Genomic DNA, 15,072 nt, shown 5'->3' on the forward strand with positions numbered 1-15,072 from the left:
ATCAGTTGTATTAAAAACACTATATGCAATAAACCAGACGGAAGCCACCATCAATCTCAAACAAGGACACGCTGTACAAGCATCTGTCCAAGTAGCTGATTTTATCAAACAGTATACTGAGAATGGCACACAAGAATGGAGCAAATAATCACACAACATCTGTTACCATACAGGTTATTTACAGCTGGTCAACAGGTTAATTCAAAGCATATGCATTGCAGCATGGGAGAAAGTTGGCTCAGTGTGCTTTCTACACTTGGTATGAAAAGAAGGTCTGAGATTTTAAGTTCCAGGTAAAATGACCTCTCATTTGTGCTTGCTGGAAATGAGGTGAAAGTCTCTCTGGATGTTAGAAACATCATTTGTGGTACAAAGTGACTGTGTATGGTCACTATAAACCCAAAGTGATCATGTTGTGCTTTAAAATGCCTCTACATGCATAAAACAAACAGAAAAGCTTTTATTCCCCCTCTTTGTCCCATCCTAATACACAGTGGGAACTCACTGAACTCACTAAAGCAATGAAAGGGAATGCTTTAGAGGCACAAAACATGCTTCCATTCTTGGCACATAAGACATTTAGAAAACAAAATATTCACTTCAAAATAAGATAAAAGCATTAGTATCTGTACAGTTAGCCATCATAAAAAGTGATGACATGTTCATGAAGTTCACACTGCACAGTAGCTAAAAAACGTAAGACACCTTTTCATGAGCAACAATTGCTTAGAAAAGTACCTAGCAAACCTACTATGTTGACACTAGCAATGCTGTACACTATGAAGGACTATATGTCCAATGCACAGAATATTGATACTTCAACCATTGTCCACACTTATATGTACAACCTTTAATATGACAAATGGGTAACCTTTAGAAGGTTATGTACTCTGGTACAAAAAAAAAAAAAAAACTACTTAAAATTAGGTGTCTTTAACTTCTATGTACTATATATATTATAATAATACTTTTTTTAGCTGTCTTGTTAGTTAGCTAAAATTACAAGTAAAATAATAATAGTATATAAATACCGGTATACTAATATATAAATTAATAGTATATAAATAATGGTAACAGTTTATTTTACAGTGTCCCTGTTACACATTTTACACATAGTTACAAACAGTAATTTAAGCATAGTTATAAGCAACTAACCCTAAACCTAATTATATATTAAGTACATGTAGCTAATTAATATTACCCAGTACTAAATTGTATAATTACACTGTAACAAGGACACCTTAAAATAAAGTGTAACCTAAATGGTAAATAATACTAAAAAACAAAAACAATGATTGTTAGGTACCATGTACTTATTGTGCTCATGTTGTTTTGCAAAACACTTTTGCTGCTACTGAGGTGGGATACGGATAAGTATAGGGACAGGTTTTGTGGTATAGTTAGTTTAAAGGTAGGTTAAGGGGTAAGCAAAGTGTCAACAGTGTAAAAGATGTAATTACAGAAATGAACAACAGATGCAATTTCATGCAGGTATTTAAATAAATACAATGCAAAAATGTATGTACACAATAAATGCATTGCATCAAATGAATCATTTAAATCTTAGTACATAGTAGTTAAAGACACTTAATATAAAGTGGGTCCAAAATAGTTTTTGTAACCCACACTGAACAGTTTCTGCACTTGAAAGGCAATAGGGAAGACCAACCGTCTATTTGATGAAAAATATGATGTAAACATACAAATAAAAGATTATTAGAGGATATTTCAGAAACCTCACAAATGTGTCAGTAGTGAGGGAAAAGATGCACTGCACCATCAGAATAATCGACAAACACACACATACATGCACGCACCCATATGGACACACACACAGAGTACTTCTAACATCATGTTCTCCTCTCAGACTGTGGTCCTGTAACACAAATAAAGATGCGCACACATGCTGGCGTGAGTTTTCCATGTGTCCAGATTTCCGGCGTGTAAAGAATCACACCAGGTAAAACGTGTGCATGGCAGAAGAAAACGGATCAGTTCTACGCTCGGAAATCCTCCCCAAAGTGTCTGATCTGGTCTTCGGTCATGGAGAGGTAGGTGGCTCTCATGGTTGGAGAGTACTGCGGAGAACAGCAACACAGGAGTCACAAACTCACACTATCTAGATGGATATTTAAAGCAAACAATGACTATTTTTCAAGAGTGAAATGAAAATGAACTACACTTTTTGTTTGTTGTGACTAAAAGTGTTTACTATGGAAGCTTGTTTCCGCCAAAGAATATAAAAAATAATAACAAAAAAGGTAATTATGCCTTCTCACAACTCTAACTTTTGTTCTCGCAAAATTCTGATATATAAACTTGCAAATAAAACTTATAAAGTCAGAATTGCAAGATAAAAACTCATAATTGCAATAAAGATGTCAGATTGTTTGTCTCTTCAAATTAAGAGTCCACAATTTAGACTTAACTCACAATTGAGTTTATATCCCGCAATTCGACTTTATATCTCCAATTCTGGCTTTTTACTAAGAATAGAGAGAGAAACTTGCAAGTTATAAAGTCAGAATTGGGATATAAACTCACAGCTAAAAAAAAAAAACTGAGAATTTTTGTTCTGAGAATTGCGAGTGGCAATTCAGATTTTATAACTTCAATTGCGAGTTTATCCAGAAATTCTGACTTTTTCCTCTCACAATTGCAAGTTTATGGCCCCGTTTACATCTGGTATTAACGTTTGGTCGATCGGATCACAAGAGGACGACGCTAAATACAGGTGTAGATGGGGTCTAAAACTTTGAGCTTATCCACTTTCGACCACTTCCAGAGGTAGTCGAAAACTGATTGCTTTCATACTGTAAACGTTCATGTGGTCGAATGCGTTCGAACAGCCACAAAAGCCTACTGACATACTGACATGTCACAATACTGATAAAGAGAATTGTGAGTTTATATCTCGTAATATAAGAAAAAGTCTGAATTGTGAGCTAAAAAGTCACAATTACCTTTATTAAATGGACGAAACAAGCTTCCATAAGATTACCAATGATGCCAAGGCAGTTTTTTTAGCTAGTTAATATCCAAAAGACTGTAATTCTGTCATAGTTTACTCATCCTCATGTCGCTCTAAACCTGTATTAAGTTTTTAGGCGACAAAAGGGTCCTAAAGGCATGCTAGTGACCAGACAACACTACAATTAGACATAGAATTACAGAAAAAATGCTCTTGCAAAAACATTCTGACCTCCTACCGATAGGGGGGCGTGCTCTATATAACTAATCTGTGTCTAACATACAACATGTGTGGGTGTGTCTATGAGGAATTGAGGATCCATGCCAGGAGTGAAAAAGGGAAAAATCACCCAAACAAAATTTTGTATAAAAACAAGGGATGAAATAACAGAAAAATTGGGGGGAGGATCAGAGAACAGGGGGACTGGGACAATAATACTGCATTCATACAGCAACTTACGCGGTTTATATATGGCTGAGAGTAAAGCTCCAAAAAGAATAGTTTTTTTGTTGTTGTTTTTTTTTGGTTAAAATAAGAAAAATAGGAACAGAAACATACAAACAGAGAAACATACAAACAAAGAAAAAACGTAAAATAATCTATTAGCAGAAGACAGTACAAAACCACTAAAGAGCAAATAGAATATTAAGAATAGAAACAATCATAGTAAGAGTTTAAAGTCAACATGAAATCAAACTTCAGCCCAATCTTAATACATGTGTGTGGTCTAATTTTTGTTATGATGAGCACAGATGAATTGTGAACAATAACATCAGGAATAGGTACTAAGTAAGTACACTTCTGTTCAACCAATTGTTTGTGTTTTTAAGTTGATGCACCTCTTGATGGAAATAAATGTTGTGATGTTATTTCCATCAAGTCGTGCATACATTTATGGTAAAGATCTTGTATTGACAATGCAAGAGTCCAGCACTCTGCAAAGTCTCCTCCAGCAAATCCCAAAGACTTTCAAAGAATTTAAGCTCTGGACTCAGAGGAGCCAATTCATGTGTGAAAATGATTATTCATTTTCCCTCATAACCATTCTTTCACAATTTGACCCTGATGAATCTTGACATTGTCATCCTGGAATATGACCATGATGTGTCTTCCCACATGGTTGTTTAAGAAATGAAAAGCTACACACTTCATCAATTAGGGTTAGAAGAACTATTGCCAAACATATAACATGCTAGAAACATAAAAATCACTGCAATAATGATCCAATCATTGACATTTTTGCCTATTTGAATCCAAAAAGTTGTCAGTTTATTTCAAAATGAAATGTATTCCAGTGATGGCAAAGCTGAATTTTTAGCATCATTACTCCAGTCTTCAATGTCACAAAAAGAACAGCATTTATTTGAAATGTATATATTTTTTGTAACATTATAAATGTCTTTACTGTCGCTTTTGATTAACTTAATGTGTACCTACTATATAAAAGGATTATTAAAAAAAAAAACTGACCCACCCAAAACTTTTGAACAGTAGTGGTAGATGGTCAATTTGGATTTCATGTACACTTTAAAATATTGTGTCCTTGTTTTGAAAAATAAAAAAGTTAAAATCTTTAGTGTAAATTATTGCTATTGTGTAAACATGAGTGTATGTGTGGTCATGAGAAGGACTGGACCTCTGGAGCCCAACGCACCGAAGGAGGAGGAGATCCCCTCCCGATCAGAGGCACGTTCTCATAGCGTGGGTTTCCACCAAACAGCGCAGACTGGTTCCTGACAAAACAAGACAGCGATGAATGAAAAGAGAAAGCGATGTGGAGAGTTCAAGTCAGACTGAGGAGGAGGAAGAAAGGAAATAAGTATTTTAAAAGTAATACAGTGAACTTCATCTAATATTCCTTCATTATCTAATATAATGAAGGAAAATCAATCAAACATCTCCCCTTTATTACATGCCAAAGTTATTGAATTAAGCTATCACACAAAATTCAGACGCATCCATCTGAAACCAGGAAATGAGAGAATATGAAAAAGAATCAATCATGTTTAAAGGGCGACTCTTACATGTATTCTGACAGGGGTGCGTTGGACACGGCCTGTGTCGGAGGGTGCAGGCTGGTCTGGCTGCCCATGCTGCTACTGTAGCTGCAGAAGCTGTGCATGTTGCCCTGGTGTGAATGGTGGGACGTTATTCGTCGACTCTGAGGGTTAAATGGGTCCCCGTCATCGATGTCATCGTAATCTCTATCTCTGTGGAGAGAGAAAGAGAAGCATTGTATGCCATTCACTAACATTCAAACATTTTATTTTAATATTTGATACATTTAATCCTGCTTCTGGAGACATTTCGTCATGCAAAGGCTCTAACAGACCTGCCTGTAACTTTCAACTGACTCCCAAAGTTTATGGATGTTTTATTAGAGTTAAAGGGATAGTTCACCCAAAAATTTGAATGTTGTTCCAAACTTGAATGAATTTCTTTCTTCTGGTGAACACAAAAGAAGATATTCTGAAGAATATGGGCAACCAAACAGGCCCAAGGCCACATTGAATCTCATAGTATGGGGGGAAAAAATACTATGGAAGTCAATGGGGCCCATCAACTGTTTGGTTACCGACATTCTTCAAAATATCTTCTTTTGTGTTTGAAGAAGCAGAAGAAAGAAACTCATACAGGTTTGGAACAACTTGAGAGTGAGTAAATGACCAAATGTTCATTTTTGGGTGAACAATCCCTTAAAGTGCGCTGTAGTCAATGTGTGTGAATGCGTCATAATGCATTCTGTGTGTGTGTGTGTGTGTGTGCTGTACCTGTTGGCGATCTGTCGCCACGCTCTCGGTATGGCGCACAGCATGACTGAGAAGGCACAGGCCGCCAGCAGAGAGAACAGACAGAGATACAGTAACCCCTCCACTCCATCATAACACACACCTATCAGCGCGTCCAGGTAGTCCTGCAAACACACACATGCCACAAGAGATTAGATCCATTTTACTAATTGTGGAAATCTTATTAATCGGGCAGCATCATATTAGACAGAAGCAGGTGGGATGTGTATGAGTGCTCGCTACCTTATTGAGTCCTCGGCAGTCTAGAAGAGCAGTGAGCTGATGTAAACTGGCCTCTGAATTATTCAATAGATGCTGAATGCTCAATAAATCCCTCTGAAAAGAACCACACACAATAGCTATGAAAAAACTCACTAGAATTTACCAAAAAAATTAAATACTTTTATAAAGCTTCTTTCATTCACCAAGAAACGAAATAGCATAATCTTGGAGATATATATAATATATATATCTTGGAGATATATTTAATATATATATATTAAAATTAAGAAATATTAAAATTAAGAATTTTAGTTAGTTTGAAAAGTTAGTATGAGTGAGTGAGTGAGTGAGTGAGTGAGCGAGCGAGTGAGCGAGCAAAAGGTGACCTGGACACATATACATATATATACACATATACATATATATATATATATATATATGTGCATGTATATATATATATATATATATATATATATATAATTTTTTTTATATATATATATATTTTTTTTTTTTTTTTTTTTTATTTACTCATATATATTATTTAGTTTGAATTAATTGTAGACGATGTAATGTATACAATGCAAGCTATTTTGGGTAAAACTGCCAAATGCATAAATGTAAATGTCTGTATGTCCTCAGGCACACTCACCTCAGCTGTGGGGAACAGAGGCACAGCAAACTGCAGGAGACCCTGTATTTGGATCTGCATGGTGGTCAGTGATCTCTGGAAGACAGTCAGCGACTGCAAAACAAACTAATTCAGGATCAGTTTGTTTTGTTTAAGGGCTAAGTTAACAAAATTAACAACAACAGTTCACACATCACAGGTTCGGTTCAGATGTGCAGTTCCACTCCCTACCAGCAGTGAGAAACTGCACCATCCACATATAAACAGAGCTGGTATCACTACTGTCAGCTCTCAAATCTATATACATGAATATTTATATTATATAAAGAATATGATTAGGTCAAACTAAATAAAATAAAACTTACATATATATAATATAATATAATATAATATACAATTATAACAATAATCAAATTAAATTAAGCATTGTGTCTGAAGATGTTTTCATTAGTATATTCTAGGGATGATAATTGTTGTATTATAATAATGAGATTTTTCTGTGATGAAAATAATGCATGGACAAATGATTTTGTGATGAAATATGACCCAGGCTTTTGTTCACAAGATTCACCAGCAGGTGGGACATCAGATAAACACATCTAAAACCTGATTAAATAAATCCACTTTATTTGTACTATTTTCACCCTCTTGTCTTGATGAGAAAGTGATTAAATTCACTGTGAAAACTTCTCAATTCCAGAACACACATGAAAAGAGAAGACAGGAGAGGCAAGGAACAGATAATGAAACAGAGAATAACCATTCAACTAAAAAAAAAGGTGACAGAACGAGAGACTGTGCGAGTCTGAATAAAGACCAATTATATATTAAACAAAGATGAGACCAAGAACAGAACACAAAGAGATTGATTAAATAAGATTAAAAATACCAGATATTCTTCTCATTACAGGAACACAGTCATGATATTTCTCTCTGTGTGTCAATACACGTCATGCAACTGAGCTTGTTATGAACATCTTTGCTTTCCTCTTCTCTGTGACAACTCTATTGATCTGAGAGAGATATCTACAGTAACTCTGTTAAAGCAAGTCAAGCTGAACTGCAGTCAGCTCAGATGTAGGACACTGGCCTTTTACCGCCTGACTTAAAACCCTGAGATATGCTGAGAGACAGGAGAAGTGAGGGAGAAAGACACGGAGTCGGGGAAAGGGGAAAGTACGAGAAGAGGGAGATCGATAACTCAGTTGCAGTTTGGAATCGAGAACTGATTCCTATTGGACGTTTCAAAACCTAAATCCTGTAGAGAGCATTTTAGGCGTCACAGGCACACTTTCAATGAGAACACCGTTACAAAATGTAACAGTGGGCAAACAAGGGCAAATTTTAAGGAAACATGACAATTATCCTTTGCAGAGAAGACAATCCCATAATGCATTGTGATGGGCAGAGTAAAAGAAACCATCTAAGATGGTGGATAAAGCGAGAGAAATGTTTATTATAAATGTAATTATAATTCATTCAATATAGAAAGGTATTGTTCAAAATAGTTTGAATCTAATTTCAAAAATATTATTTTACCAAACACTTGTGTGTGCCATGTATTTTTATGCCTTTTCCAAAATTGGTCACTCATGAGGTTTCATTTAAGTTCCTATTGCCATGAAAAATATTAATTATGATTTGTAACGTTGCAGTCTGAAATGAACGTGATGACAAAGAATACAAATGATAATACATGCAAGTCTTTCTATTGCATTGCATACAGTGTAAACACTCTGTTTGTGAACAAATGACTCGTATGAACCGTTTTTTAATGAATCAGACATTAAGAGACAATTAAGTTTTCGAAAATATTAGTTATCCGTTTTAAGTGGTGTAATGACGCACTCACTCACTAATATATGGTTCTTTGTTTTAAAAAATCTTGATTTCTCTAAAGTAGTGAAAGATTTGCAAGGAAATCAGTATTGTTCAGTAAAATGAGAATCAAAATAGCATCAACAGATTCCTTTTGATTCGCATCGCTACAGGGGATAAAAAACATAAAAAGTGCAGTTAACCATAGTACCTGCTGAAACGGGTTGGGGAGAGTCTGGCTGCAGTACAGGTAATAATGCACAATATCTAGACAAGAAGAGGAGATAAGAAGAAAGAGTGCATTACGAACAGCATGAAATACAGAATTTCTTCTGGTTATCATTAAGATTAAATGCACCTTCTGATGCATGACATCCACTATAATAGATAGATGTCTAGAAGCCATTTGTAACCATTCAGGCTGTGGCGTTATATTCATTTTGAGTTGATCTACTCCTTTAAGCCTTGCGAGTTATGAAAAAGCAGCCTCTGAGGAATGAATTTTTCCTCTGGGATGCTCCGTCCTCGAGCACCTGAGGGAGCTTCTGTCTGTCTGGTAGTGCAGAAACATATTATGGCTGAGAACAGGATTTAAAGTTACTTAATCTCAGGGATGGCCATTTTACAGATGTATTCAGTCACAGTGATTATGGAGCAGGATTAAAGGTCGCTCAGATTAACCCTTTAAACTATTCAAGCACTTGATAGTGTAAAAATGCCATTTCATGCAAATGTGTTCACTGAAGAACCATAATCCCCATTCATAAAAAGAGATTAAATGAACCGGCCATGACTGTGTGTGTGTGTGTGTGTGTTTGCGTGTATGTGTTCATGTCTGTATTTTTCAACAAAAACAACAAAAAAATACATTTAGAATAAGAGATACACTCACCTGAGCTGATTATGTCTTTTGTTTGGTTCATTAGAAATTTGTCTGGTGCAACACAGAAATCACTTGTGCCCTAGAACGCAAAACACAAGCTGCAATGAATTGAAAGACACTACACCATTAAAAACGTTTGGGGGCGATTTTTTTTTTTTTTTTTTTTAAAGAAGTTACTTACTGTATGCTCACCAAGGCTGCATTTAATTGATCAAAAATACAGTAAAAAGTAATATTTTTAAATATTACAATTTAAATTAATTCCTTTGATGGTTAAGCTGATTTTTCAGCGTCATTACTACTGTCTTCAGTCTCACATGATCCTTCAGAAATCAATCTAAAATCAAGAAACATTTCTTATTGTCACAATTGAACACAAATGAGCTGCTTGATATTTTTGTAGAAAGTTCAAAAGAACTGAAATGTACAATGTAAAAGTCTTTAGTGTCACTTTTGATCAATTTAATACACCAATGCTGAATAAAAGTATTAATTTCTTTAAAGAATGTCAACCTTTCAACACTAGTGTATATATATATTCAATAAATATATAGTTAAAAATGCTTGTATAGTTACTGCAGGATGTTTGGTGCAATGGGTGAAGGGACATAAATCGACACAGACGATTGTACACACAGGTACAAACACACACTCATTTACTGTAGACTTGTAGAATAAACTCAGAGGTCCAAAAAAACCCAGCTATCTGTCAGACAGGAGTGAATGTACGACACAAGTCATATCACAGACTTCACACAAACTGTATAGGCAACAGGAAGTGGAGTTGCAGTGCAGATACAATGCTAAAATGTCTGTCTAAGGAAAAAAAAAATCACGCACACTCTCTATCTGCACATCCTCCGGCAGTGAAAGAAGATATATTTCTGTCAACAATAAATTTGCATTCAGCGATGACATAATTGTTCCATTCAACCAAGGAGAGATTTCTCTGACAAGGCAACAAAAAGACTGAAGATGATGAAGAAACAATGACAGTACAGAATAAAAAAAAAGGAAAGAAATTATATTCAGAAGTCTACGTCAATGATGCTACTGCCTTCCTATTTGAAATTCCTCAGGTGCAAAGAAATCTATGCATGGTGACTCATTAGGAGCCTTTATTTTTCTTCAGTAACATTCCCCTCATCCTGTCTCAGAGCAAGGAAGTTTAAAGTCAAGTCCACATCTTGGTGAACTCCTAAGGCTCAATGCCTTGTGTTATGCATTAATTCATTAGCCGTGAAGACAGGATCAAAGCTCTGTGTGTCTGTCTGACGCCTGCAGGAACGATGAGTTCATTACAGTGAACGGAGCGTGTCCACTGATGCTGAAGAGGTGGTACATCAACATTTCTCTCTTAATGAGTTGATAGGGGAAATATTTGCAAGCTGGATGTATAAACTAAATTAGTCACACCGACAAACATAAATCGGTATATCTGTAACCAGAACATGCGGTGTGCCAATGAGTGTGTATTTCAGTGTTTACATATGAAATTATCAATGAAATAATATTTCTGTATTAACATATTGCATTTTAAAATATGCACATAATTCAACCATGAATCAAATTTTAGTTTAAAGCAGAATTTGCTTGTAATATTAGTTTGTTTTTTAACATAACAGTAAAAATAGCACCCAGAGTGAGTCCCATTCTCTCTCTGCTAGCACTCTTCCATACTGATACTATTGATTCTTCCATATGGTTTGCTTTCTTGATGGATATAATTGGCTTGTGGGTAGCCGTTTAAATGCACTCATAACCTGCCAGTTAGAGTTAGAGTAGTGAGTGAATATGAGTGATAGAGAAATTGTTCAAAATAGAAAACAGAGGGGATAATGATATAAGATAAAACTTTGTTTTTATTGAGCTACGACATCTTCCCTGTAGTGTGCTGAGAACTTTTGGCAGAGTTCTGAGCCTAAAATAAGGTAAAAAAAAAAAAGAAATAATCAGTTAATCCACAGATTTTATGCAATCATTTTGATTTGCAATGTAGTAAACTCTTCTAGGCTGTCAACAAAATGTTGTTTTGGAAGTCAAGTCTGAATCAAAACAGTCACCAGGTCTTTTTAACTGAAGGTGGGCCTACATTCCTCTATTTGTACTTAAAATGCATGCCGTTATATTAAGCGTTGCAAAAAAAGAGATTTGGACAATGTATTTGAGGAGCTCAGAAGTTCAAAGTTTGACAAATTGTATAAATAATTTTATTTCTTTTCATGGACAAAACAGCAGATTCCTCTCCCACTATTAGTGTACAACACGAAGAAATGGTTATATGGTTTGGTTTAACTAAACTGGAAAATTTCAGAGACCATGTGGGAATCGTAAAATAAGAGAAATCCAACAGTGGTTTTACATTCCTTGCACTTTCTTTTATTTCCCACTCCTTCATTTATGTGGTTTAACGAAATCTGCCTCATTTTACTCTTTTCCCAATAAACACATAAACCACAGTGATTTTGATAGCACACACACCCACATCAAACGCAATAAAATGGAGGTTTATCACCTCCTTCAGGCAAGCAGAAAGCAGTTGACTAGTATTTGTCATGCTTTGCCACATAAACAAGCTTTTGATAGCTATGGACTCTCAGTGACCCGCCTCAAGTGCATATCAAAACCAAATAACGTCACATACACACAATGATATGACATGCAGTGTTCAGGATGGAAATGCTGATAATGTGTTTGTCTTGAATTCTCCATATCTCAGATAATGACGTGAACCGAATCACTGATTGTACAACAGGCTCGTCGGCTGATACTCACCACTGCAGTGGCCACATCAGCTCCGAGAGACGCCCAGCTCAGTATGAGAGTCAGAACCCCGAACACCATCATCCTGCACACACACCATAAATAATACAGTACGATAAACAAATTAGGTACTGTGCTGGGTCGCCACTTGACGCCCAATATAAAATCCAGCTGAGAAACCAGTTCAGAAATAAAGTATGACAATATGGGTGTTAAAGCACTTGATTGTCATAAAACAACTGGAAAATAATGCATAATAGAAACAAAATGTTAAAGGCACAGTATGTCATTTTCGCCGCATATTCAAATCAATAACAAAGGCGTAGCTTGATGACGCTGTGAAGGATCATGAAAAGTCTTCGTCTTTACCTTCACTGCCAATGGAAATCAATCCGACGAGACACAAATCATTAAAACAGTAAAAGCGTAAACCGAGGATAACGCTGACATGACGCCATTGACAGGCGACACAATGAGGAGGGATGTTACACTGGTTGAAATTGAGAATTTCTCTTGATTTGAACATTGTTGGAAACATTTGGGATAATGTATGTACACAAGTGAACAACATGTATAACACTGCGCTAGTGGTTATTGAATATTTGATTGCATAAATCTTACATATTGTGCCTATAATAGTGCAATGCAATTTTTTCAAAAATAAGAAGCTATTTTTGTGGAGAGATGGCCATGTTTTGGTGAGATTCAACCAAGCATAGGTATAGCACAGTTTGTGCTTTGTGTTTGTGTTCATTTGAGTGGACAGCACCAATCTTGGCCGACTGAGCTTATTCCACAGATTTTGGAACTTTCTAAACAATGGTTTTGTACCATATACACCATCACTGAGCTCAATTTAAAATCTTTCTCATAACATAATCCTTATGTTTCTATAAGACTGCAGAACACTTCCAATGCTTGACTTTATATTGAGCATAGCAGCAGGCATTATCTGTTCAGAAATGCACTGTGCGTCTAAATGAAATGCTTTCCACTTTAGGAAATACTATTATGCAGTAAAATCCAGCTGATAAATGAATCAATTACTTATGTCTAACTTATTAGTTTCCTTTTAAATTTGTAATTTTAATTAGAACTGTGGTGAAACTCAAAATACTGTCCTTTTCAGGTGAACAGCATTACATCAGACAATCCTTTGAGAAAGAGAAGAACATTTTATTCGTGGTTCTTTTCTCTTTGATCTTTCTTTTAATTAACTTGTTTAAAGGGGGTCATATCATACATTTTTTATTGTTTTTCTTCCCTGAGATAAAGTTTTTCATGCCAAAACAGTCATTTTTCATCCCCGATCTGAACCTTAAAATTAAATAAATGGTCATGGAGAGGATGTTTTCTGAATGTTAAAAGATATTGTGATATTACAATGAACTTCAAAAGATCAAGGAAATATGACCCCTTTGGCCACAAAATATCACTCAAACAAAGATGTCTTTAATTCCAGTATTTATCAGTGTAATGCAATGTAGGTTTGTACTCACGTAGTGAGCAGCCAGCGGGATTGTTTGGCCAGACCCAGACAAGCAGCAAGACAGATGACCAGATCCAATATTAGTATCAGGAGGTATGTCAACCACCTTCAGAAGAAAGAAAGCAACGAATGAAAAAAAAAAACATTACATCCATGAACTGAGAGATGCTGGAAAGAATTCACAGAATATATTGGCAAGTTTAGAAACTACTAATCAAGATGTGTGTGAAAAATAGAGTAAGAAGCAAGAGTGTTTGTGTATCTACAGGAAAGAAAAATGATCTCAGGGGTCTCACACAGACCAAATGGAGAGCAAATAGAGATTATGCTCCTGCTTCTCAGATTTTCCTCTTGGAAAAAGGCACAGGATTGGTTATCGGTTGCTAACTTGCTAGGCATAACATTCGAACACTGCATGGTTTCACACACTGCACATTGGTACTGCAATGAGGGGTTAACAGCACAAAAGCGATGCTAACCCTGTTCCGGACCAAGAATTCATAACCCCGGGTAGTTTTGAATGGAAATGTGTTTAATTTCATTGTCATGCAAAAAGACAAATGAAATCTCTTTTTTCTCAGTTGTTTCACATAGACAAAATAGAGACATTTGATTAAGTCTCCTGCTTCTCAGATTTTTCAACAGGATCTCAAACTGTTCTCAAATCGATCCCAAAGTCTACAATAATGCTTAATATGAATTATGACCTCAAACATTTTTCGTCAGATTCAAGACCAAGACATCTGAGCTATCCACATTCATATTATTCTCATCTTTTATGTCAACAATAGTTTAATTTGTGTCACTATTACTTCTCCAAAGAAATTTTAGGTTGCATTTTAAGTTATATACTTCAGTGAAACATGACTGAGACTCTCCTGAGCTACGAAAGCAATCTCCAAGTGATAAAATCTTCTTGTTGGTGTGTGTGCTGGCGATGCCACTCCAGAGAGCTCTTCGTCTCTGAAAATAATTCATAATAGATGAACAACTTCTAGGTATAAATATTTCATACGCTGAAACGTTGTCAGAGCAGAATAGATGACCGTGTCTCTTCATATAAACTATACTCTTAGACACACATGCACATTATCATTATCACATGTCAGCTATATTAATATGCCTCCTATAAAAGATGAACTTTTCTGGCAACCTACACTAAAGAATTGTGACATCATCACTTTTCAACCTGCCATCTGCAATGTGGAATGATGACAGGAATATGAATCCAGTACTGGCGGATGAATGGCCAGCAGTGAAGCTGCAGCAGTAAATAACATGTGATCTATAGTGTCTAACGCAAGGAAATGACTTTAAATGCAACTATAAAACAGACTGTACACACATGTAGTCATGCATTAGCAGTTGATGGACTACTATGGCGCTTCACTCAACCACACTTAGCAGAATATCAAGGATGAAATACTTCATAATGATTTTTCCTGCTACAAAACAAGAGTGGAAAATAGACCTGCATTCTGCAGAAAATGGAGAAAATACAGGAGAGGT

At 35.7% G+C, this 15,072-nt stretch overlaps 1 protein-coding gene across 5 annotated transcripts in view; it reads right to left on the reverse strand.

Moving 5' to 3' along the window:
* Positions 1-45: 45 nt before the first annotated feature.
* The window catches only part of ttyh2 (tweety family member 2), a 53,914-nt gene continuing 38,887 nt past the window's right edge, over positions 46-15,072 (reverse strand). The window contains exons 5-15 of one of the 5 annotated variants that reach the window (XM_056245430.1): positions 13,574-13,669; positions 12,087-12,159; positions 9,321-9,390; positions 8,640-8,695; positions 6,632-6,736; positions 6,004-6,096; positions 5,743-5,885; positions 4,996-5,181; positions 4,626-4,704; positions 3,431-3,445; positions 46-2,078 (exon numbers count right to left, since the gene is read on the reverse strand). In XM_056245430.1, the coding sequence (XP_056101405.1) occupies positions 1,998-2,078; positions 3,431-3,445; positions 4,626-4,704; positions 4,996-5,181; positions 5,743-5,885; positions 6,004-6,096; positions 6,632-6,736; positions 8,640-8,695; positions 9,321-9,390; positions 12,087-12,159; positions 13,574-13,669 (997 nt within the window). In that variant the 3' untranslated portion in view covers positions 46-1,997. Of the gene's footprint in view, positions 2,079-3,430; positions 3,458-4,625; positions 4,705-4,995; positions 5,182-5,742; positions 5,886-6,003; positions 6,097-6,631; positions 6,737-8,639; positions 8,696-9,320; positions 9,391-12,086; positions 12,160-13,573; positions 13,670-15,072 lie in introns of all 5 variants that reach the window. The other 4 variants (XM_056245428.1, XM_056245429.1, XM_056245431.1 and 1 more) reach the window with 4 other exon arrangements.

Source organism: Rhinichthys klamathensis, unplaced genomic scaffold (assembly GCF_029890125.1).
Source record: "Rhinichthys klamathensis goyatoka isolate OS25496 unplaced genomic scaffold, OSU_Roscu_1.1 h1tg000030l_1, whole genome shotgun sequence".
Classification (NCBI taxonomy): Eukaryota; Metazoa; Chordata; class Actinopteri; order Cypriniformes; family Leuciscidae; genus Rhinichthys; species Rhinichthys klamathensis.